Raw genomic sequence first — 23,437 nt, 5'->3', positions numbered from 1 at the left:
TGTCCAGTAAAACAAAAGCGAAGGAAGCAGGGTCCCGAGCGAGTCGAAGTCGTCAATTCAGAAGTAGAAAGGTTGCTCAAAACCGGACAGATCCGCAAATTTAAATACCCGGAGTGGCTCGCGAACATTGTAGTAGTGAAGAAAAAGAATGGTAAATCGCGAGTTTGTGTCGACTTTATCGACTTGAATAAGGCGTGCCCAAAAGACAGTTTTCCTCTCCCACATATCGACAGGCTGGTTGAATCGACTTCTGGCCACGAGCTCACGTCCTTTGTGGATGCTTTCTCAGGTTATAACCAAATTCTCATGCACCCGTACGATCATGAGAAAACAGCGTTCGTCACGGACCGCGGAACTTATTGTTACAAAGTGATGTCGTTTGGACTGAAGAACGCTGGAGCAACTTACCAACGTCTGGTGAATAGGATGTTCGATATGCTGGTAAAGTCAGTGGAATCCGGCTCACACGTCAAAGACTTAAGAAAGTGCTTCGAAATCTTGAATCAGTTCAGAATGAAGCTGAATCCCACGAAATGCACATTCCCAGTCCCATCAGGAGAATTCCTAGGATACATCGTGACAAAACGAGGCATAGAGGCAAACCCGAGGCAAATCAATGCATTCTTGTCCATGAGTTCCCCCAGGACCTTAAGAGAGGTTCAACGCCTTAATGGGCGCATCATAGCGCTCGATCGCTTTATCTCGCAGTCCACGGATAAGTGTCTCCCTTTCTACCAAGTCCTGAAGAAAGGGGGGAGGCAATTCACTTGGGACGAAAAGTGTGAAGAGGCATTTTCCCAGTTAAAGACTAATCTTTCCGAACCACCAGTACTGGCAAAACCAGAATTTAGGGAACCATTTTTTCTGTACGTCGCCGTCTCGGAAAGCGCGGTAAGCGGAGTCTTAGTTCGTGAGGAAAGGGGGGGAGCAAAGGCCCATTTTCTACGTTAGTAAATCTTTCACAGGAGCTGAGTCCAGGTAACCGATGATGGAAAAATTGGCCTTGGCCATAGTGGTTTCAGCAAGAAAGCTGAGGCCGTATTTCCAGTCTCACTCAATCATCATCCTAACAATGCAACCACTACGCACGGTACTCCATAGTCCCAGTCAGTCCGGTAGAACTAAGCGAGTACGATATTGAATTCCGAACTCGAACTTGTGCAAAGGCGCAAGTACTAGCAGATTTCCTCATCAAACTGCCACTCACCAGTTCGGTGGAGGATAGTGTCGAAGGACCTTGGAGCTTGTACGTAGACGGAGCCTCTTCAAGGACCGGACCAGGAATTGGTGTTCGTCTCAGTTCACCTACAGGCGAAATGATCGTGCACTCGTTCCGTTTGAATTTTCCTGCGCCAAACAACGAAGCTGAGTAATAGTCGTTTCTAGCCGGACTTCGCCTCGCAGTAGGGATTGGCTTCAGGAATCTTAGAGCTTTCTATGACTCACAGTTGGTAGCAAGCCAGTTTCCGGAGAGTACGAGGCCAAGGATGTGCGAATGGAAACTTACTTGGCCGCGGCTCGTCAGTTAGCGGCGAAGTTCAACGACTTTGAAGTCACAAAGATTCCGTGAAGCGAGAACTCCGCAGCAGATGCTCTAGCCTCGCTGGCTTCAACTTCGGACCCCACGGTGACAAAAGTCATTCCGGTTGAAGTCATAGAGTATCCGAGCATACGCTTGGAAGGCTTGAGCGTCGTGACCCGGGTGATGAAAAGGATAGAAGCAACCAAGGCAGCTCGCGCTCCCTCATCCGGAGCCACTTCTAGAACTCTGACTACAATACTTGAAGCCACTCCCTCCCCTCTTGAGGAGAAAGAAACTGATGCCCCAGTCCGCTCACCGGAGCAGCTTCGTTCACCTAGCTACGAATTCCAATATGGGCTTACCTGGAGAAAGGTGATCTCCCGGCTTATAAGTGGGCTGCGAGGAAGCTGAAGATCATCAGTGCACGGTATTGCATCTATGGTCAAGGACTCTTTCGTCGTAGCACCGCTGGTCCTTACTTAACATGCGTTGCTGATAAAGAGTCTGCAAAATTAATGCGGGCCCAATAGTAACCACTCCAGAGGCCGTACTTTAGCCTTCAAGATCAAGAGATAGGGTTATTTCTGGCCGAATATGCTCGCTGACTGTGAGGAATATTCCCAAACTTGCGAGAAATGCCAGAAACACGCTCCAACAATTCATCAGCCCACCGAGCTCCTGTCTTATGTGTCCGCATCTTATCCATTTATGAGGTGGTATATGGATATTATTGGTCCCTTACATCGGGGACCGGAAGGAGTTCAGTATGTGCTAGTCCTTACCGATTATTTCTCCAAATGGGTAGAAGCAGCAGCGTATGCGGCTGTGACTACTGAGCAAGTGGAACAGTTCGAGCTGAAAAGCATAATCTATCGATACGGCATGTCGTACGATATCGTGATAGATAATGGCCCACAGTTTATCTCTTCGCAGGTCGAGAGCTTTTGTACGAAGTGGAGAATACGACTTAAGCAACTCCTTGCTACCCGTAAGGGAATGGGCAAGCTGAAGCAATGAAAAAGGTCATTCTGTCCAATTTAAAGAAACAGCTGGACTCCCGCAAGGGACGTTAACCGAATGAACTACAAGGTGTACTCTTGGCAATCCGAACTACACCCCGCCGGTCCACCAACGAGACGCCTTTTTCTTTGGTTTACGGGGTTGATGCCGTATTCCCAACTGATATAGAGGTACCCGGGATCCGTACCACATTAAATCCATCTCGGACGATGGAAAATGAAGAGTTCCTACAAGACACTCTCGACGTCATAAATGAGAGACAGGACCGGGCCTTGGTTCGAATGCAAAATTACCAAAATGCTTTAACTCGTTACTATAACTCCAAAGTCCTAGGCAGGCCCTTGACAGTCAGCGATCAGGTGCTTCGGAAGTCTATGAGAACACTGAGGAGGAAAACGCGGGAAAACTAGGAATCAACTGGGAAGGTCCATACAAGCTCACAAGCGAAGTCCGAAATGGCATCTATCGGCTGGAAGATTCAGATGGGAAACCAGTATCGAGGTCCTGTAATTCTTTACACCTAAAACGCTTTTATAGTTATTTCGGTCTTAACTATGTATCGAAAAACGATTGGCTTGATCCCGAAAAGGGTACGTAGGCAGCCCGCTTTGGGTCTAGCTATTTACATCAAATAAAAACAAAGTTCCCTTAAACTTATTGTTGTAAATATCTCGCTTTCTTGAATATCGAAGTCCTACTTCGTTAAAGTTATTTAAACCGAAGTCTCACTTCGTAAACTTTTACTGAAAACCGGAGTCTCACTCCGTAAACTATTACTTACAACCGAAGTCTCACTTCCTAAACTTTTACTGGAAATCGGAGTCTCACTCCGTAAACTTTTACTTAAAACCAAAGTCTCACTTCGTAAACTTTTACTGAAAATCGGAGTCCCACTTCATAGACTTTTACTGAACCAAAGTCTCACTTCATAAAAGTTTTTTTTTTATCGAAAACCGAAGTTTCACTTCGTAATTTTACTTCGTGGCAACGGGAGCAAAGCTCTGTTCCGCGTAACCTCCAAATCGAGGTCCGCTTGGTACATTCATTAAATTTGAACGCATCTTTAGCTTTGAGCTGCTTTTTACAAAAAAAAAAAAAAAAGAGAAAAAGAGTCTTATTTCGTACTATCTAAAACTGTTTAAGGGCACTCTTGTCTCGGTTAGTCACAGAACGATCTGGCGGGCTCACTCTAATTCCTAAGTCGTTAAAAGTCAAGATTCTGTTCATGGAAGACTTAGTGGGCATGCAAAATATATATATATATATATATATATATATATATAATAATGAGCAAGCTGGATTAAAGGTAGAATATTTTTAGTCCGGGGCGGTCACCCCGACCAAAAATCCCGAACAAAGTCTAGCAAGGCAAAAATAAAATAATAAAGTAAACAAAAAGGGGGGGCAACTCATGCCAAAACAACCCCAAACTTGGTCTATTGCTGGTCTAAAGGTGGGACAGGGTCAGACGAAGCATCTTTGCCTACTTCGGGAGGAGCCACATTCATCTCAGCGATTCCCACCTCCGCGGTGATGTCCAGCTCCGCAGTGTTGCCCCGGATGAGGTCCAGTTCCTGGTTCGACAGTTGTACGAAGTTAGTTTCGGATTCATCAAGGGTGATGTTCAGGGGGGGGCTCTTTGCATAATACCTCGGGCGTTTCCACCAATAGGTTAGAAAATGCGGAAAGGTCAAAGTCACGGATGGTTACCTTCGCGACTTCACCATCAGCCTTCTCCTCATCAGCCCGCAGGATCCCGAGCTCAGCCTCGATGTCCTGAATATCCCCCCGAGAGATCTCCTCAATAAGCATCTGGTTGCCCCTAATCTCAGCAGCTCGGATCTGGGCGGGAGCCAACCTCTCCCTCTCCTCGAAGTGTACCTTCACCTCTTCAATGAGGGGGCGGAGGCTTCGCCTTAATTATTGCCTTTCCTCCCTCTGCGCCTTTTCCATCTCGCAACTGTTACCGCCCTCCAGAAGCTGGTTGCGGATCTCGACCTCGTGCAGCCTAATTTTGGCAGCTTTCTCGTTCTCCGCGGCTTCATAGTAGAGCTCGCCAGCCTTCTTTAACTTTCCCCGAAGGTCTTCATTGGCTAGGCCGAGGTCCAGCACTTCGATCTCAGCCTTCTTCATTCGAGCTCGGATCTGTTTGGCCCTTCTCCACAGTCTTAGCGTTAATAGCTTCCAACCAGGTAAACTCTGCTACCTGGGCTTTGAGGTCAGCCACCTTCTGTTGAAGTGCAGACAGTACGGAGATTGACGGGGAGGCGAAAATATGTTCCTCGTAGGATGCCACTGAGTAGTTGAACTCGATCATCACCTGAAAAAACGGTTATGTTAGTCGAAGGGAGTAGAAAATAGATACTCGAACTCCAGGGCGGGTGTAGTTTCTCATCAAATCCGCTGGGGAGGCAGGAGGAGTTGCACAAAGTGAATAAATTATTCCAACTAGAAAAAAAAATTCAAATATACGCCTACTACTCCCAAAATCCTACTTACCGCGAGGTGAGTGGCGCTGCTCTTTTGGGGGGGGCTTAGAGGAAGAACCTCCAGACTCCTTGACTACGGATGGATCTCTGGACTACTTCCCAGTCAGAGGCGCCCCATCTTTCAAGCCAGACTCATTGACTGGAGGTTCCATTGACCTCCTCTCGGACAGGGGCGCTCCATCTTTTGAACTAGACTTGCTTCGCTCTTCCCCAGAAGAGTTGGTCCGAGCCAGTTCTTCCCCTGAAGAGCCGGTTCGAGCTCGGGTTTTCTCGCGCGAACTGGAAGAAGATTCAGGCTCTTTTATCTTTTTCGACTGCTCGGCTTTTTGTGAACTCCCCTCGACTTGTTCACTGCTCGGAGCCGAGGGCCCTCTCCCTCCTGAGGTTCGTCACTCGAGTCCGCGATGGCAATCACGGGGGATTCGGAAGGCACCAAGGGGGGAACGGAAGTTTCACTTACCTTGGGGGCTGACAAGTTAGTGCTCTTAGCGGAGATGCGGGTTTTTCCCATAGCAAGAGCAGCGGACATCTGCCTCTTCGCCTCCTTCTCAGCATTCTCGAGCTCTTTCTTAATAGCCCTTTCTTCCATGTAACCCATTGAAGAAGTATCAAGGATTCGAGGAGGAAAGGATCGAATAAGGGAACGTCTTTTGTGCCTAACTCCGGACTCTCTGATCCGCTCGCACGAGAAGGAGTCCCAAGCAATTTGCCCCTGACTGCAGAACCGGGAAAAGAACTCTGCGAAGGTGGGAGAAAGCTGGCCATGTTCGAAGTGAGCTGAAACAAAAATAACAGAGGTAAGACGAAAAATCAGACAAGACTAGTTAATTCCAAACGGATTACACTACGCTACTAATTTTCGAAGTCCACTTCGAAACGAACAAGCCCGTGAGATGCCCGAATGTGAGCTCGTTAACGGGGAAGAAAAAGAACGATTTCCGCCACTTCTCGTCTTTCTCCGGGAGATCGTCGAAAACCTTAAGTCCAAAGAGCGAACTCACGTAGAGGGTGCCTTTGGTACGCCCCGTCTTCACGGTGTAGACGTGGAGAAAGTCAGCCAAGGACAATGAGTAGTTGTACTCCTCAACCAAAGTTTGTACAAAAAGAACAGTCCGAACAAAATTCAGACACATTTGAGGGAGAGCGAACCCCAGTTCGAACATCATCCGTACAATGAGCTCGGGGAGCGGGAAAGATAGTCCGCAGGCGGAGAAGAAACTCTCAAACGCACAACAGTAGCCGGCGGGAGGGTTCTCCGGGGATTCATGCGCTTCCAGAAACCAGATCTCGATTTCTGAGGGAATTCCGCAAGATCCCCTAACCTCCGCCATATCGCCATCAGAGAGATTTGATGGTGGATGGGGCCGAAGGCGCCGGGGATAAGCGGTTTCGCGGCTTTACCCGACGAATATTTCGGGGGAGACATGATGTTAGAACGGAGGAAAAGATGAATTGGTGTGAAAGATATGAAGAACTTTCCGGCGAACGACAGAGCACAGAAAAAGCAAGAACGGAGAAGAGTAAATTGACTAAAGAAACTAATTCTGAAAATAATGAGAGAGAAGAGGGGGCGACTACCTTTATACGCAGGGTCGAAGGAGGCAATGATGACCTGGGAAAGTGAAGAGCTCTTATAGTGTGCCACGCCGAGTGGTGGGCCTAATGCGTGTTCGGGAAGGGAAAATCTCATCATCACCACAATCAAATCACGGGATACAGAGTATATTTAGTTTCCCGAAACGGGTGATAGAAGATCAAAAGTCCTCCGAACCGATTAGCTCAAAGGACTTGGGGGGCAACTGTTGGTACCATGGTTAGTTACATCGGGTAGTGGGCGTTAGCCCGCGACCAACATGCAATATGGGCCGAGGCCATAGTAGAGTCCGGCCCATTAAGCCCGGTCGAAGAAGTGAAGTAGAACGTAACGGTGGACAAATCACTTCGGAGATCGGAAGATTGGTTAAAAATCTCATTTATTATGGAGTGCGAGATCCGCGGGTCGTAATTTGATATGGTATTAAATGTAATGACCCAGTATAAATAGGAGGGGGAAAGACTGTAAAGGGCATCAAAAAAACTTCCTAAGAGGCAATAATATTCATTTTCATACTCGCAACATTTTGTCTCTAAATTTAGTTCGGAATTACTACGGTGATAAGTCCCTCCGTCCAGGAAACACTTCTGGAGGAGAATCTAGTTTCGGTTCTCATATATATGTCTATGCATCAAAAAGTTCTATTGCTAATTCTCCTCGAAATCATAGTTCTCATCCAATTACCCACAGCTATAGGTATACAGTTTACCAAACAACCATTAACCATCAAAATACAATACTAAACCGATATTAAACCAATTACAACAATAAACCAGATTTCAAACCAAACCAAATCAATTTCTCTTCTCTGAATCGATAGGATTTGCTTTTCCTCTTCTTCTTCTTTCCACTTCTCATCTCTCATGCAATCTCACAATAATGTATATTCTTTTTCACTCGATTCTTCAAGTCCAAAAACTTTAATTTCATTTGAGACCACATTAGTCAAATTAAAACATTTATAAATTCTAACATCGAGAAGAGTGAAACCAGATCGGAAGGTCTCGTCCATTGAAGCCACATGTAGTGAATCATATCCGAAAGGGCAAAATGTTCATGACATCGAGTATGCTTTTGAGAAGCCCCATCTAGTTTCTCTTGCTAACCCTGTGATTACAGTCTCCCGATAAGATCTATGCGGATTCTCCCAAGTTTCTCTAGTGGTTATGCTTGAATTCCGATAAGTGTTGATTGATTCAAAATTACATTTGGGTTTTAAGAGTTTGTGGTTTATGGGTTTAGTAATCATGGGTAGTTCCGATTAATTAGATTTATTTTCATGGGTTATGGGTAGTTATTTTCTTCCTCTATTTATATTTCTCAGTTCGTGGTTCACATGAAATCACCTTTAACTCTACAAAGTGATACTAATTTTTTTATTTGCGTTCTCTTTTTTTTTTTTTTTTTGTCAAGGAAAGGATTTCGATTAAGGTTAACCGGATAAACCGGGTACAATAGAGAAGCTAGAAAGACTTGATTTTGCTAGTTCATCTGCAACACAATTATCTTTTCATGAAACAAAACGAAACTGAACATCTTTGAAGTCCAAAGATAGAAGTAGGATGTCATGAAGAATCCCATGGAGTTCCGTTTGAGGAGATGTCGAGTTGATTGCTTTCTCTATTCACATCTTTATAAGAAATCGACTTGGTTATTCGTATGTTTGGTATGTTTGGTTTGGCAACAATATTGATTACTTTACTCCTTATACTATGGGGTAATCGGCTAATTCACAACTGAATTGCTGAATCTGGCAGAATATAATAATAATTTTTTTGAAATATGACTGATAATTTAGATGTCAAATGGTTACTGATTTGCTGAATTTTTTAAAATTAATTAATTAAGTAAATTTTGAACATCCTTTTAAACATATACTAATTCAAAAATATAGATTTTCTTTAACAAGATTCGTTAAAGTAGTAAAATATTAAATTATAGAGTTGATATTTTTGAATATCTTGTAAAAATAAGGTAATAGTGGAATTTGAAATATCATTGATATTATTTGATAATTTTCTAAACATAATTATCATATAAACCATAATCTTCTCAAATTAATTTTATTTTATATTTTTGATAAAAGTCAATATTTTACATTTTTCTAGATTACAAATATGTTACTCACAATCAACTATTGAAATTATATATTTAATAGATTAGGACCCGCATGTCCGGGTTTTAAATCCAATAAAACTAAATTTTAAAAGAATTTATTAATATTTTGTTGTAAAAAAGATAATTTTTAGTTAAAGAAAAATCATATTCGTTTTTACTTTAATACACTAATTTATATGTTTATATTTTAATTTATTATTATAATTATAATTATCATCTAAAGCTAATTTATCAGCCACCAAAACTTTTGTCAAACATTCATCATTACGAATATTATTACTGTCACATTTCTAAAGCTTTTCACAACTTAATCACAAAATTTTCTACATGCAAACATGAAACAACCCGTCAAAACGTCCACTTACACTTTTAATTTATATTTCACCACTAATAATGTGTTGTTGAAAATATTTTATTGTTGAAGTATATTTTTTTATCACTATCTATAAAATGTCTCAATGAACTAATTAAACCAATTATTCTCCCTTTACTTCCACTTTGATAGAGTTTCTTTAACAACAAAATTTTTTTGTGGCAGTTTCTTTACCACTAATTTTTTTTTTGTGGCAGTTTCTTTACCACTAAAATTGTTTATTTAAAAAATATTTTGGATGAAACAATGAAAGAAAACATTTTTTTTGTTTATGACCAACCCAATAAATCTGAGAAATTGAAAGACAATAATTTGACATAATTAAAAATGAAAATAATAAGCATGATGATATATGAGTCTTACATAATTTAGAGATTCAAAATAGAAACTAAAATAAATAATCTAAAATACTACAACATAGTAAAATTAAAAATATTCCGTTAGTCATGAAAATGTAATGACTAACTGAATAAGCAATTTCATATTCCTCAGCTCTAAATGATGTAACGTTCACTTTTTCCACCAAAATTCTTCAAAACTAATGTTACTATACATGAGTTTTTTTACAAAAAAAAAAAAAAAAAAATGACTAAAAGGGAGAAATCCTAGTAATAAACATCTCGTCGTTTTCAAATATCGTAATAAACACCACGCCGTTTCACTTGTTATCAGGAAAGAAAGGAAGACAGATGAAAGAACCCTGCACTTGCTTACTTTATATAAACCGCTTTCATCCCTTTTACTTTTCCCAAGGCAAAAAAAAAAACAAAAAAAACAACAAACACACTTTCGCAAATTCATTCATCGATTCAAATTCAAAACCTCTCATCTCTCTCTCTCTCTCTCTCTCTCTCTCTCTCTCTCTGGTTCGAATAGCTCACCGTCGCATCGGCATCGCAGATCTGTACTTGTCGGAGTTGATTTTCCCGTCGGAGGTATCAGATCTCGTCGATCTTCCCTAGTTGCTACTGTATTTTGGGTTTCTCATCTCTTTGATATTGGGAAACCGAGGAGTAGAGAACGATGGAGAATCTGATCTCTCTGGTTAACAAGATACAGAGGGCTTGCACGGCTCTCGGAGACCATGGAGACTCCAGCGCCCTACCTACTCTCTGGGAGTCCTTGCCTGCGATTGCCGTCGTTGGTGGTCAGGTTTGCATCTCGATCTCCCTCCCCCTTCCTTGCGTTATATGCTTGAAGATCTATATGTTGAGTTGGGGAATTCGAGTTAAAACTTCGTTATTTTTGCCTGTCAACACTCGGATCGTGAGGGATTAGAGTTGAATAGCTTTGCGAGCAATTGGTGTTGAGGAATGTGGACTTGGCTTTGACTTCGATATTCTCAGTCACTAGTTGGTCTTAAATCATTTAAGCTACGATTGTTGTGGAGAGGGGTTTCTATACGATTGCGTTGATTTGTTTTGTTTTATAATAATTTTAGCAAGTGTACTTTGATAAACCTATCACCTATGCGGCCTTAAGTTTCTGTTGTTGTTTCCACAGAGCTCAGGGAAGTCTTCAGTCCTGGAGAGCATCGTGGGAAAGGACTTTTTACCCCGTGGATCTGGTAATCACGCCGTTAACACCTCTTCCATAGTTATAAATTGAAATTGCTTATTCCGTTAGTCATGAAAATGTGCATTTGCGGGAACTGTTTGTAGGTATTGTTACTCGAAGGCCCCTTGTCTTACAGTTGCAAAAGATTGATGATGGAACCCGGGAGTATGCAGAGTTTCTTCACCTCCCGAGGAAAAGATTTACTGATTTTGGTGGGTTCCGGTTGTCTCATTTGCGTTTCAACTCTCACCTTCTCCTCTATTGCATGTTTCATTGATTATTTCTTACTCTAATCACCTCTCTAGCTGCTGTGAGGAAGGAGATCCAAGATGAGACTGACAGAGAGACTGGACGCAGCAAGTCTATTTCTAGTGTTCCCATTCAGCTTAGCATATACTCTCCCAATGGTTAGGACCACTCAAAATCTCTTCCCAATTGTATTTGCTTTTAATTTTCATGACATTTCATCCTATAACTTTTTATCCTCTTTGCTATGTTTGCAGTTGTCAACTTGACACTGATAGATCTTCCAGGGCTTACAAAAGTTGCTGTTGGTAAGTTACATTAAATGTTATCCGTGCTTTAACAGAAGTTTAGGTCTTTTCTCTATCGCTGGAGCATGGGGCAATAAACTTTATTCTTAACCATACATAGCTTAGCATGACACACAAATTTCTTTTGGTTGATGTAGACGGACAATCTGAAAGTATAGTGAAGGACATTGAAAACATGGTTAGGGACTACATTGAAAAGGTAACTGGAAATCCTTACTTACAGACCCTTACATGTTTTACCGACAGCTATCACCAGTTTAAATTAGGTTTGGTAATATATAAGTACCCGATATTGTTTTTGTTTCCGTATAGCAAATGAGTTGACGATATTCTGTTTTTTGTTTAATCAAATTTCCTTACAGCCCAACTGCATCATTTTGGCTATTTCACCTGCAAACCAAGATCTTGCTACCTCAGATGCAATTAAAATTTCCCGTGAGGTTGATCCATCGGGTGAGCATTTTACAAACCACTTAGTTTTCCACAAAAGAGACCCAACACATTATGCTGCCACCCGATGTCTCTTATACTCTTTGTGATCTTTACAGGGGAGAGAACATTTGGTGTCTTGACAAAGATTGATCTTATGGACAAGGGGACTGATGCAGTGGAAGTAAGTTGAATCCCGGTTTATTAAATAGTTGTACTGTAGCTGAAATTACTGTGAATACAATGCGTTGGAAATGCAGAATGATATATTTTTGTAATTAGTCTATGATATGATGTTGGAGTTACCACATACTAATTAGTATCATAATACATATGTTTCCTCATTAATGTTTAATGTGTGCCCTGTTACTTAATGATTTTTTTGCTCAGATTCTGGAAGGGAGATCTTTTAAACTTAAGTATCCATGGGTTGGTGTGGTCAACCGTTCCCAAGCAGATATTAACAAGAATGTCGACATGATTGCCGCTCGAAAAAGAGAAAGGGAATACTTTTCCAATACTACTGAGTATAGGCACCTTGCTCATAAAATGGGTTCCGAGCATTTGGCAAAGATGCTCTCCAAGGTAAATGCTTTCACGAGGATAGGTTTAGATCTCTTCACCATGGTCTTTATAATAAGTAAGTTGGCCTTCTAATTTTCTTTGTAGCCGAGATAGCTAGAAAATATATAAAATTGTCACAAGAACCTACTAGGAAACTAGGAAGTTTGGCTCTCCATATATAACCATTAGCTCTGAGACTAACTGCAACTTTTGTTGTTATTGCACAGCATCTAGAACATGTGATCAAATCGAGAATTCCAAGCATTCAGTCTAATATTAACAAGACAGTATTACAGCTGGAAACTGAGCTAAGTCGCCTTGGAAAGCCTATTGCAGCTGATGCAGGGGTAAGATTGCGTATTCTTTTGTATTCGATTGTATTGTAGTTACTATGATTTACCTACTGTTTTGGTTCAGGGGAAATTGTACTCAATAATGGAGATATGTCGGCTTTTTGATCAAATATTCAAGGAACATCTTGATGGAGTGTACGTTTTTACTCTTGTTTCAAATTGATTAATGCCGCAAATGTTTAAGATTAAACCATGAGTTGTAATAGCATCGGAGTTTTTATTCGAATCTTGACCAAACTGAAACAACAAAAGAATATTGTAATTATGAGCCTATGGTTGATTACGCAGGCGTGCTGGTGGTGAAAAGGTGTATAACGTGTTTGATAACCAGCTTCCTGCGGCTCTGAAGAGACTCCAGTTTGACAAACAGCTGGCGATGGACAACATCCGGAAGCTGGTCACTGAGGCTGATGGTTACCAGCCTCACTTGATTGCTCCAGAGCAAGGTTACCGTCGCCTCATTGAGTCTTCTATTGTCTCCATCAGAGGCCCTGCTGAAGCATCTGTTGACACCGTATGAACTCTTTACTTTCATCTCTATACAAAATGCATCAAAAACCGAATAAATTTAAAACAATAAGCGTTTTTCCTGTTTGGTTGATTTTCCTATGGTTTAAATATTAGGTTCATGCCATCCTGAAGGATCTGGTTCACAAGTCTGTGAATGAGACTGTGGTACGTTCTTTTCTATATATATCTCCAACAACTTAGTACTTTTGTACACTGTTGTAGACGGTTTGAACATGTGCAGGAGCTAAAGCAATACCCAGCTCTGAGAGTGGAGGTGACAAACGCGGCCATAGAGTCGCTGGATAAAATGCGGGAAGGAAGCAAGAAAGCAACACTACAGCTGGTTGACATGGAGTGCAGTTACCTCACTGTTGATTTCTTCAGGAAACTTCCCCAGGATGTTGAGAAGGGTGGTAACCCCACACACTCCATTTTTGACCGCTACAATGATTCCTATCTCAGACGAATCGGTAAGGTTAAACCTTGTAAATATGTAATTATCTGGTGCGGTATATATTACTATATCTCACACACCTTTCACAATTGGCGACAGGATCCAATGTTTTGTCTTACGTGAACATGGTCTGTGCTGGCCTGCGGAATTCAATCCCTAAGTCCATCGTCTACTGCCAAGTCAGAGAAGCCAAGCGTAGCCTCCTCGACCATTTCTTTGCCGAGCTCGGTACCATGGATGTAAGTTCTTTCTTACCTTTTTGTCTTAACATAAAGAAATGTATTTCGGGTAAACACTGAGTGAACAAAGCTGGTGAATTCCTACAGATGAAGAGGCTCTCGTCGCTATTGAACGAAGATCCAGCAATCATGGAGAGACGCAGTGCCATCTCTAAGCGGCTGGAGTTGTACCGAGCTGCCCAATCCGAGATCGACGCTGTCGCTTGGTCCAAGTGAATCCAGCATCACATACTGTCTGTTTTACTCGGCTCTGGTCGGTGTGGCTCAGACCCGAACAGGAATTTAGGTTCTGTAATTTTTATAAGATGATCTTCCCGATACCTACTGCAGTATCGCTTTATAACATCACAATGTTTGCCATGCCTCTTTGTTTTGTATCCATGACCCGATATGTTATGTAGATCGTTTTATTAAATCCACTCTGTTTTTTGTCCATTCCCCGATGCCGCTATGCATGGGCTTGACATATCGATCTTGTTTGTTATGCATTATTATTTGGTGTGATAACTTTTCCTTTGCCGGGAATCTTGGTTCGAAGCACGTAATTGAGTTTACTACAGCAGTATCTGGTTGGAAAGGAATGGAGAAAATGCTTTCAAAAATATGCGTAAAATAAAATATTGCTTTCACTAATGGATATAAACTCTTTGCACAAGGAGTCGATGATCTCTAATTTTTTTGTAGCTTGTACATGTCTTAATGTCTTAGTCATTATGTTTCAACAAGAAGCTAATGGTGATGAAGGTATTGGACAAGTGTAATTGCAAATGGTGATGGTAGAAACAATAGTATTGGTGGAGGTAAAGATATAATAAGCTCACAATGCAGTGGAGAAGCGGCCATGCGTGGAGGCATCTGCGAGTTCGGTTATGAAGAAATGCGTTTGTTCTAGTGTTCAAAAACTGTGGCTTTCGTCAAATATGTGGCTTGAATATCATGACTTGTGTGTAGGAATGGGGATGTTTTGAAGACTTTGATGAAAGATTATAAGGAGAAGATGTAAATGGATGGTTTTTGCCCTCTACAATGGATATGAAACACATTGGTTATGGTTATCCACAAGTTTCGGGTTGGTATATGCAGCAGAAAGGATTGGAAGGCCTGTTCAGGCAACATCCGATGATGACAATTGTAGAGTTGGTGGGAAGACAAAAATTTGGGTATGAGATTGGAATCTAAAGAGATGCACATATGGCTAAACAAAAAGCAATCACAACAAGGCTGGAGTGGACTACGTATGTACAATATTATCACTAGTAGCTAGACATTCTTTTTGCAATATATATTTGTCAAATTTTTATATACATTTTTGGAGACATTTATAAAATAAATCCTGAAGTTGACACTTATTTACAGGGATGCCATTAACATTAAATAATTAATTTAATAAACAAATTAACTTTACTTATATTCGATTTTTTTTATAGAAACTAAGTGTATTAAAAGGTAACAAAATGAATTTGTTTGAAGGGGGCCAATTGTAGAAACTGAGTTTCACACATTGAATTTGTTTGAAGGGGGGAACAAATTCAATAAAGCTATCTCTCTAAGAAATCGGATCAAAACTAACAAGCAAAAGGGAATTGAAATCTCTTAGAAAACAAGCTAGGGTTTTGCTCAAGAATAATGAAGAATTAGAGTTTTGTATTAATTGCCGGATGCTTTACAAAGAGGAGGTATCCCTCTATTTATATGAATGCATTGATTACAAGATAAGTCTATTTTCCTTACATCTCGGATTGAAGATATGGTAAACTTCCTCTTTTGATGACCAGATCGGGCTCAGGGAGGCGGTTGAGTGACTTCGTCGGGCTTCTACTTATAGGCCCGTTTAGCTGTCCCAAAAGAGGGGGTTCCTCGGTTTAGTTAATGTGCAGAGTTACTCGGTTTACCTTCGGTTTAGGTCGGTATGTTGTGGGTGCTATATCCCGCACCAACAATTAATCCCCCCAGTTCGGCAGATTCGATTATCCATCCGAGTTTCCGAACTATAAGAGAAAATATTCGATCTAAACTTTAGGAAAACTAAATTCCGAGCACGCGAACTGATATGAGTGCGGGTCGCGATCATTTACTGAGTCTTTCACAAAGACAAAATAGGCCATGTCCTTAGGCTGGACACGGGAACCATGTTATTGGCTTCAAAACGCGGCGTTGTGCGTCAGGACTCGTTGCCTCGTTAAAACATTTTCCAGTAAACCTCATGGGAAAAACCCGAACTAAGGAAAAAGAGTACGAGTCATGATCTTAACGTCTTTGGTGCCCTCGTCCTTGGATAAGGACGAAGGTCGTACGGACGGTCTCGCCGATGGTTGTCTTGGCTGAGTCGATCTCTCGGTCTTCTTGGACGAATGCTTGGACGAAGTGGTTGATCTTCTGTATTGAAGTCCTGGATGAGCTATTGGTCTGAGTTGTACCGTAGGTGATATGAGTGTCCGAGAGGTGTCCGGGTCCGGCTCAAGTGTTCCTAGACAGGATGTTGATGAAAAGTCAATTGGATAAACATGCGTGTATATGTACGTAGTAGTTTTTTTTTTTGGCGTGTAACTGCAGCATTTAATGCTGACACAGTTCGCAGCGCAATCTGACTGTCCTTGGCGAATATGCTCTTACCATATGATTGGTGTAAAAAATATTGGGACTCAGCGGTTATCTCCCCTCCCCTTCACTATAAATAGGATGGGAAGAGGTATGATGAGCATCTCACATCCAATTCATAGAAGAACACAATATGCCAATAACAACCCGATCTGCGTGGCATGGCTCGGGACCGAACTGAGTTTATACGAGGCATGGCTTGGTTTTTTTTAAACTGATGAGTTTGGATTTCCGATCCTACGCCATCATGTTGAAGAGATCCCTCACAATAACGATGCATAAACAATCAAGAATGCTAGGCATGTGGTAAAGAGGATAGCAAATCAAATGCATATGATCAAGTGATAATGATTTTCAAGTTCATGCGTTTTGTTGATTCTATATGGCATGAAGATATCTAGTGTGAGATGATTTGAGCAAATCATATATGAATGTATAGAAAACTTATCTTGGTGAATGTGTCGGACAGAATGCATATGTTTCAGAAACTTGGTGATAGCTTCTGGTAGAAATAACCGATTGACATGAAATTGGTCTTGTTAGACAGATGAGCGTTCGGGATTCAATTTGACACGTAGATCGTCGTCTGGTTCTTTATAGAACGACTGGAAATGGCTTTCAAAGTCGGTTCTTTTGACAGGTCGGATCTGTGATTTAGAGTTTTAACAGATTATCTCAGGTTTAGAGAAATCGATGATAAATTTATGCAGACAGATCGGATTGAGACGAGGTATATCTTGTTAAAAAGATAAGCCTCCGGGCTTCAGATATGTAGTAAGGCGTCTGCTTCTTCCTATAATACCAGGAAATTGCCTTCAAATCTTGATTTTTGACAGACCGGATCAGCGATTTAGGGTTTTGACAGATCGCACCAGTTGAAGAAAATCTGTGATAAGTTTCTTGAAACAACTCGGATTGAGGCGAGGTCGGTCTTGTTAGAACCATAAGCCTTGGGGCTTCTGATTTATATGCTATAAGACGCCTGGTGCTTTCCAGATCGATGGTAAACGTCGTTAAAAGTCGGCTTACTTTTAAGGTCGGTTCTGCGATATAGAGGTCTGACAGATTAGACCAGTTGAGGCAGATTGGTGATAAATTTCTTGAAACAGCTCGGCTCCAGGCGAGGTCGGTCGTGTTGGAACGATAAGCTTCGGGACTTCATACTGATATGCAGATCGCCTAAAGGTCTATCTGGATCGCTAGGAATATTTTCATGATGTGAGACAATCTAACAATTGCGGACAGGCTGCATCTGCTCAAGCAAATTGGTCGTAAGTTGAGATACAAAGCACCGATTGAGGCGTGGTTGATCTTGTTAGAAAGCTAAGTCTCGGAGCTTCAAGTTTATATGTATATCTATTCTTGGTTCCTTCTAGATCGGTGGCCAACTGCTCTTAAAGTTGTGACGGCGAGCTGATAGCTAGGGAAGCTAAGCGATCTAGGAGAAAAGCTAGGCAGTTGGGCGATCTGGAGAGGTAGGTAACAAGTTGGGCGACCTGGAGAGGTAGGCGACAAGCTGAACGACCTGGCAAGGTAAGCGACAAGTTGGGCGACCTGGAGAGGTAGGCGACAGGCTGGACGACCTGGAGAGATAGGCGATAAGCTGGACGACCTGGAGAGGTCGGTGACAAGTTGGACGACCTGGAAAGGTTGGTCACATTTGCAATGGTATACATATTTTATTTCCCTATTTTATAAAGAGGTGAATGAAGAAGTTTACTTCAGAAGTAAACCCGTTTCTTTAATTGATAAAAATTTGAAAACTTGGTTGATAAAAAGTAACTTTTAGATGAGTTTTTGCATATTAAATATCTTTAAAGATGTTGCGTGTTCCACCTAGCATGACGGGTTTGGACTATAAAACTAACACTAAAACTATTAGTTTATTTCATATACTATAGATTTGTAGGCATAGTTTGGAAAACTAACTTATAAATTATTTAGTATATGAACTACAAAATATAACACATACTTTTTAATATTCCAAAAAATAAAAATAAAATGTATACACATAAAAATATGTACTAACATACCATATAGACATATACCTCTGTTTAATTATCAAAAACAAAATAAGTGTTTTAAAATTTTATATTCTATCTAGCTATTAAAAAATATAATGTAATTAGGTTCTAAATTGTATAAAACGTAAGAAGAAGAAGAAACATTCTAAACAAAATTATAAATTAATTAGATAAAAGTTAATTAATTGAGAATTTGAAAACTAAATATCATAAAAATTATTATTTCAAATGCAATAATTTATAATTTAGTCCCACGGTGTACTGCGGTTGAAAACCTAGTTTCTAGTAAACATTAATTATTTTTGTTAATTTGTTTCATTTTCATAAAATTTGAAAGTAAAAAAAAAAAAAAAAATGCATGTTCAGATTCAAATTGATGAAGAATTTCGTCTTGGTTAAGTTGGGTTGGATCTCTTATAAACTTACTGAGTAAATTTATATAAACTAGAAAATGGGCTCGACTCGAGTCAGTGGGTGTGAAGTTGAAGGGACTTTATAAATCCTAAAATGCTTTCACTCTAAAATGTTAAACCCTAAAATGTTATAACTCTTGTCCTTTGTCTTAAACATTTGTCTCTCCTATTGAGCATCTCCCGCTTCATCTTCTCCAATTTATTTGCCAAGTCACTTGCAGAAGAAACGAACGGACTCTTTGAACTAGTCTCTCTCTCTCTCTGTTATGGCCGTTGTACCCAACCATGGCAGTCGTAGTCGCAATCGCTACCGTAGCATCTCGTTCCGACACTCCCTAGATTCAAGAAAGAAACGCACAATCTCGGACAAACCTGTTTCTTCGTCTGCTTGTAAGAACACAACAATATCGAGATTGAGTCTTAGACAAGACTTTCACACCTGTTGCAGAGGATTTCTTAGAATCAAATTGTGGGTTCGTGCTTCCCTGTTACTGAAAAAGAAAGCAGCAAGGCGTCATCATAGAGATGATGATCTCTGTAGCAACCATAAAGATTCAAAAGCCCACGTTGTTGAAGTTGTCGATGATAGGATTGAGGGACATTCTTCCACGGATGGGAGTGGTGGTAAAAAGAAGCTTGTTGAGGTGATTCAAACCATAACACTCTTTAATTTCTTGTTTTAATCTTCGAAATCGCAAATGATATGACTTTGTTAATTAGGAGGATATATATATAACGAAAAGATGATGAGATTGTTTTAGATTTCATTATTTAAGCGCTCTCGTATTCATTTTTGTTTGAAGTTTTCTCGTGAACCTTTCCTACCGCTCAAAGAGGAGGAAGTAGCTCAAGTCAACAGTGCCTTCTCTGAGACGAATAGGTATTTTAATTTGTTGTCTTTTTCAGAAAGCATGATTCTTTCTGATTGTGAGAGAATTTAACCACAGTTCTTTTTTGTATTGCTGCTACTATCTCAGAATGAAGATTTTGGTTTCGCATAAAAAATCCTCTATTCAAATCACTGGAAGTACTTTACAATGCCTAATGCCAACTCAATGGCTTAACGACGAGGTACTTTGAAGCTATTTTTTATTCTTCCGTCATCTGTTCCAGACTCCTTCTGTTTTTTTGTTTTTGGTTTTTTTTTGCCATTATTTTGTTTTTATAAGGTCGTTAATCTCTATCTCGAGCTGCTGAAAGAGAGAGAAACTAGAGATCCCCAAAAGTTCTTCAAGTGTCATTTCTTCAATACCTTCTTTTACATTAAGGTTTGCTTTCTGTTTTAGTTCTCATCATGCTTGTATGTTTCCTCATTTAGATTGTTCTTGCGGCCATGAGCTTCGCAGCCTATATGTATTTTTAAATTACATCTGTTCAGCTGGCACGCGACTCCGGTTACAACTACCAAGCTGTCAGGAGATGGACTGCCTACAGCAAGCTAGGATATAATCTTATTGACTGTGACATAGTGAGGTTTCCCTTTTTGTTATATGTTTTTTTCCTCAAATATTATAATCCAATTTGATTGATGATGTTGAAACCTGTGCAGATATTTGTTCCGATCCACTTAGGTACACACTGGGCCGTGGCAGTGATTAACAATAGGGAACACAAGTTCATGTATTTTGATTCATTGAATGATGAAGTATTTGGTCCTACAATTTTGGATGCTCTGGTACGGTATAGCTTATATTGATGATTAAACTCTCTGTCCATAATTTGGTACTTTGGAGATGCAATGCCATGATCATGGAACCAATATTTTATTGTTTCAGGCAAAGTACTTGGTGGATGAAGTAAAAGACAAGAATGAAAAGGATATTGACGTCAGTTCATGGGACAAGATACTCGTGAACGAATCTCCTAAGCAACAGAATAAGTATGTCATACCCATTTTGCTATGTCATTGATCACTTCACTTGTAAGGAATATTATCTTAGTTACATTATTAGCATACCCTCCTTTTGTAGAATCTTCCAAACATTCATTGTCTATATATGAAAAAAAAAACAATGTTTTCTCATAGTTTGCTGCTACTGTTACGTTACCTAGATTAGTTTTGTAATACCATCTTCTCCAGTTACAAGCTTATTTGATTCCTTGTCTGTTATAGCACTTTTTGTGTTGTGCAGTTAAGAGATCTACTGACACTAGTCTTTTGTAATAATTCTCAGGTACGACTGTGGGATGTTTATGCTTAAATACATTGATTTTTACAGTAGAGGACTGAGTCTACAGTTTAGCCAGGTAAATAAGAGATGATGTCCAGGTCTGCGGTTTGCTTATGAATCCGTGTGTATCAATATTCAGTTCTCTCATCCGGTTCAAACATGATTGCTTAGCAAACCCGTTTAGAACAGATGAGAATTAATTGGTTAGGTACTTGTGAAACGTATATATATGTGTTAAGAGACTGATGACTAGAAAAGATGTTGTTGTAGGGTTTTTTGTTGTTGTATGAACAGATGAGAATTCATTTCCTCTTTGATTTCTTTTTGCAGAAACACATGCCATACTTCAGGTTAAGAACAACAAAGGAGATACTGAGACTGCAAGCCGACTAATAATATTACCCCTTCTTGGTGACATTAGCTTGCTATATTTACAAAAGCCAACATTAATATGTATTAGATAATAAGCCTCCTCTTAGAGATATCTTTCTGGGCGTTTCTCACTGGATTGCTTTTGTATTTGGCCCCAAATAAATAATAAAAACCCATAAATGGGTCTATTAACCCGAGAATCGTTGCTGTTGGAAGCATTCCGAGCAACACCTTAACAACGATATGTGAAACTCTCATGAGTGGTTGGTACGTAAATATAGAAGCGAGATATTTTTTTTTTCACCATTTCTTTTTCTCTTTCTTTCTCTCTTCTCTCTCGTTTCTGAAGGCGAAAGACGATGCGACTCTTGATGAAATCGGAGAAAACAATGGATTCACGTTGATTCCATTAATTTTTCCGGCGTAAACTGGTTGTTTGTTGGTTACCCGGAGGCGATGGCTTCCAGATCGGCAAAACCGTTAGATTTGACAATGACGCGGCTATTCTGGTGGGACAATGGCGGCGGCTGTTTCTGGTGGTGCCCTGAAGCTAACGGCGAGGTCCAAACCCTAACGAATCGGAGGGAGAAGGTTCATTTCTCATGTCTGATTGGTTGCATGTTTTTCTTTTAGCTTGGTGTGGTCTTTAATTGTTAGGGTTTCGGATTAATCCGATTGATTGTTAGGATTTCGGATAAATCCGATTAGAGTATCGATTAGATGTAGCTAGAGTGTTATTGTTACTTTCTCTTCCTCTTCTATATGTGTTGGTTCGTTGTCACTGCAGGGAAACGAAGCTACAGTTTTAGATGTATGTCCAGATTAATCAGATTAGAGTATTGATTAGGATGTAGCTAGACTGTTAATGTTACTTTCTCTTCCTCTTCTAGTTGTTTTTGATTCATTGTCATTCGTGTTTGTTTTTTTTTTTTGTTATATATTGTATAAGTAACTATGTGATTAATATTGACTCTTTTGTCATGTTTTGTGTGAGGTCAAATTGATTTGATTTGGAGTGGTATTCACAATGTGGACACAATGTTTGGATTGTCGATTCTGAAAGGGTATGGTACTCTAGCTTTCAATTGTTGTTGGAAGATTTTGTTTGCAGTTGTGTGTTGGAATGAATTATTAGCTTTTCATGTTCTTAAAGTGTTATGTTTGCTTTGTGTTTTGTTACAATAATTGTGTGGAAAAGTATGGTACTCTAGCTTTCAATTGTTGTTGAAAGATATTGTTTGCCGTGTATTTGATCAAGTGTTTGAGTAACATTTGAGTAATTAATTTGGTGTTAGATTAGGTAATAGTCGAGTCAGTCATTGATGATTGCTTTTTGTTTGTTGGTTGTGATAAATACGGTTAGTAATTGTTTAGGTAGATACTTGTCGAGTCATCATTGATGAATGCTTAAACATCAAACTTATTGTAGTGATGGTGTAGGGTTTGTAGGTTGTTTTATGGTGATAAATGTGTGGTTGTTGTAGTTTAGGTAAAAACTTAATGAGCAAAAACCTAAACGGTGATGTTTTAAAAGTAAACTTCACCTTACCAACTAACCCATTTTGTTTTACATGAGCTTTCACTAACCCTTCTCTACAAACCCAAGCTCGTTTTACATCAGCTTTCACTAACCCTTCTCTCCAAACCACTTCCGTTTTACATCAGCTTCACTAACCCTTCTCTCCAAACCATTTCTGTTTTACATCAGCTTCACTAACACAAGCAATGGACCCTAGAAACCTTAATCCTTTTCCACATACATATTTTGTTGATCTTATGAATTCTCAAAAAGACTCTAACAGTTCAGATAATCCGATTCTTCCAAATACAGTCTCTTTTCAGCCTGTCCACTTTAACTCTACCTTATCTTCTCAAATTGTACACTTTAGGCCTGGGTTCTCATCTCAACCACTTCACTTTAGCCCGACAACTGAATCTGAAGACTCTATCGATGTAGAGGTTGATGAGGATGAAGAAGACGGAGGAAGGGGAATAAGAAATCGATGGAGTGCAGAGGAGAATGTCAACCTCATAAGCGCTTGGTTAAAAACACAAGCAAGGATCCTATTGTAAGTAATGAGCA

At 40.1% G+C, this 23,437-nt stretch overlaps 3 protein-coding genes across 3 annotated transcripts; 2 read left to right on the top strand and 1 right to left on the bottom strand.

Moving 5' to 3' along the window:
- Positions 1 to 3,978: 3,978 nt before the first annotated feature.
- On the bottom strand, positions 3,979 to 6,362 carry LOC147937446 (uncharacterized). Its single transcript, XM_087468812.1, has 6 exons — positions 5,918 to 6,362; positions 5,492 to 5,808; positions 4,749 to 4,862; positions 4,510 to 4,687; positions 4,193 to 4,431; positions 3,979 to 4,116 (listed from the first exon to the last, which is right to left on the bottom strand). The coding sequence occupies exons 1-6, from the start codon at positions 6,360 to 6,362 to the stop codon at positions 3,979 to 3,981; spliced, it is 1,431 nt and encodes a 476-aa protein (XP_087324938.1).
- A 3,414-nt stretch (positions 6,363 to 9,776) lies between these two features.
- Positions 9,777 to 14,211, top strand: LOC104719881 (phragmoplastin DRP1A). Its single transcript, XM_010437868.3, has 16 exons — positions 9,777 to 10,268; positions 10,620 to 10,683; positions 10,778 to 10,885; positions 10,979 to 11,080; positions 11,177 to 11,227; positions 11,365 to 11,426; positions 11,590 to 11,680; positions 11,776 to 11,840; positions 12,047 to 12,241; positions 12,448 to 12,567; positions 12,638 to 12,708; positions 12,862 to 13,087; positions 13,198 to 13,248; positions 13,325 to 13,553; positions 13,637 to 13,776; positions 13,864 to 14,211. The coding sequence occupies exons 1-16, from the start codon at positions 10,140 to 10,142 to the stop codon at positions 13,990 to 13,992; spliced, it is 1,833 nt and encodes a 610-aa protein (XP_010436170.1). The 5' UTR covers positions 9,777 to 10,139; the 3' UTR covers positions 13,993 to 14,211.
- A 4,715-nt stretch (positions 14,212 to 18,926) lies between these two features.
- LOC104720716 (putative ubiquitin-like-specific protease 1B) lies at positions 18,927 to 21,534 on the top strand. Its single transcript, XM_019230825.2, has 9 exons — positions 18,927 to 19,455; positions 19,615 to 19,691; positions 19,789 to 19,882; positions 19,981 to 20,079; positions 20,190 to 20,279; positions 20,361 to 20,486; positions 20,587 to 20,690; positions 20,986 to 21,058; positions 21,313 to 21,534. The coding sequence occupies exons 1-9, from the start codon at positions 19,078 to 19,080 to the stop codon at positions 21,373 to 21,375; spliced, it is 1,104 nt and encodes a 367-aa protein (XP_019086370.1). The 5' UTR covers positions 18,927 to 19,077; the 3' UTR covers positions 21,376 to 21,534.
- The last annotated feature ends 1,903 nt before the right edge of the window (positions 21,535 to 23,437 follow it).

Source organism: Camelina sativa, chromosome 10 (genome assembly GCF_030686135.1).
Source record: "Camelina sativa cultivar CO46 ecotype springtype chromosome 10, ASM3068613v1".
NCBI classification, from domain to species: Eukaryota; Viridiplantae; Streptophyta; class Magnoliopsida; order Brassicales; family Brassicaceae; genus Camelina; species Camelina sativa.
The sequence above is the reverse complement of the archived record's forward strand: the minus strand, read 5'-3'. Positions and strand labels throughout refer to the sequence as shown.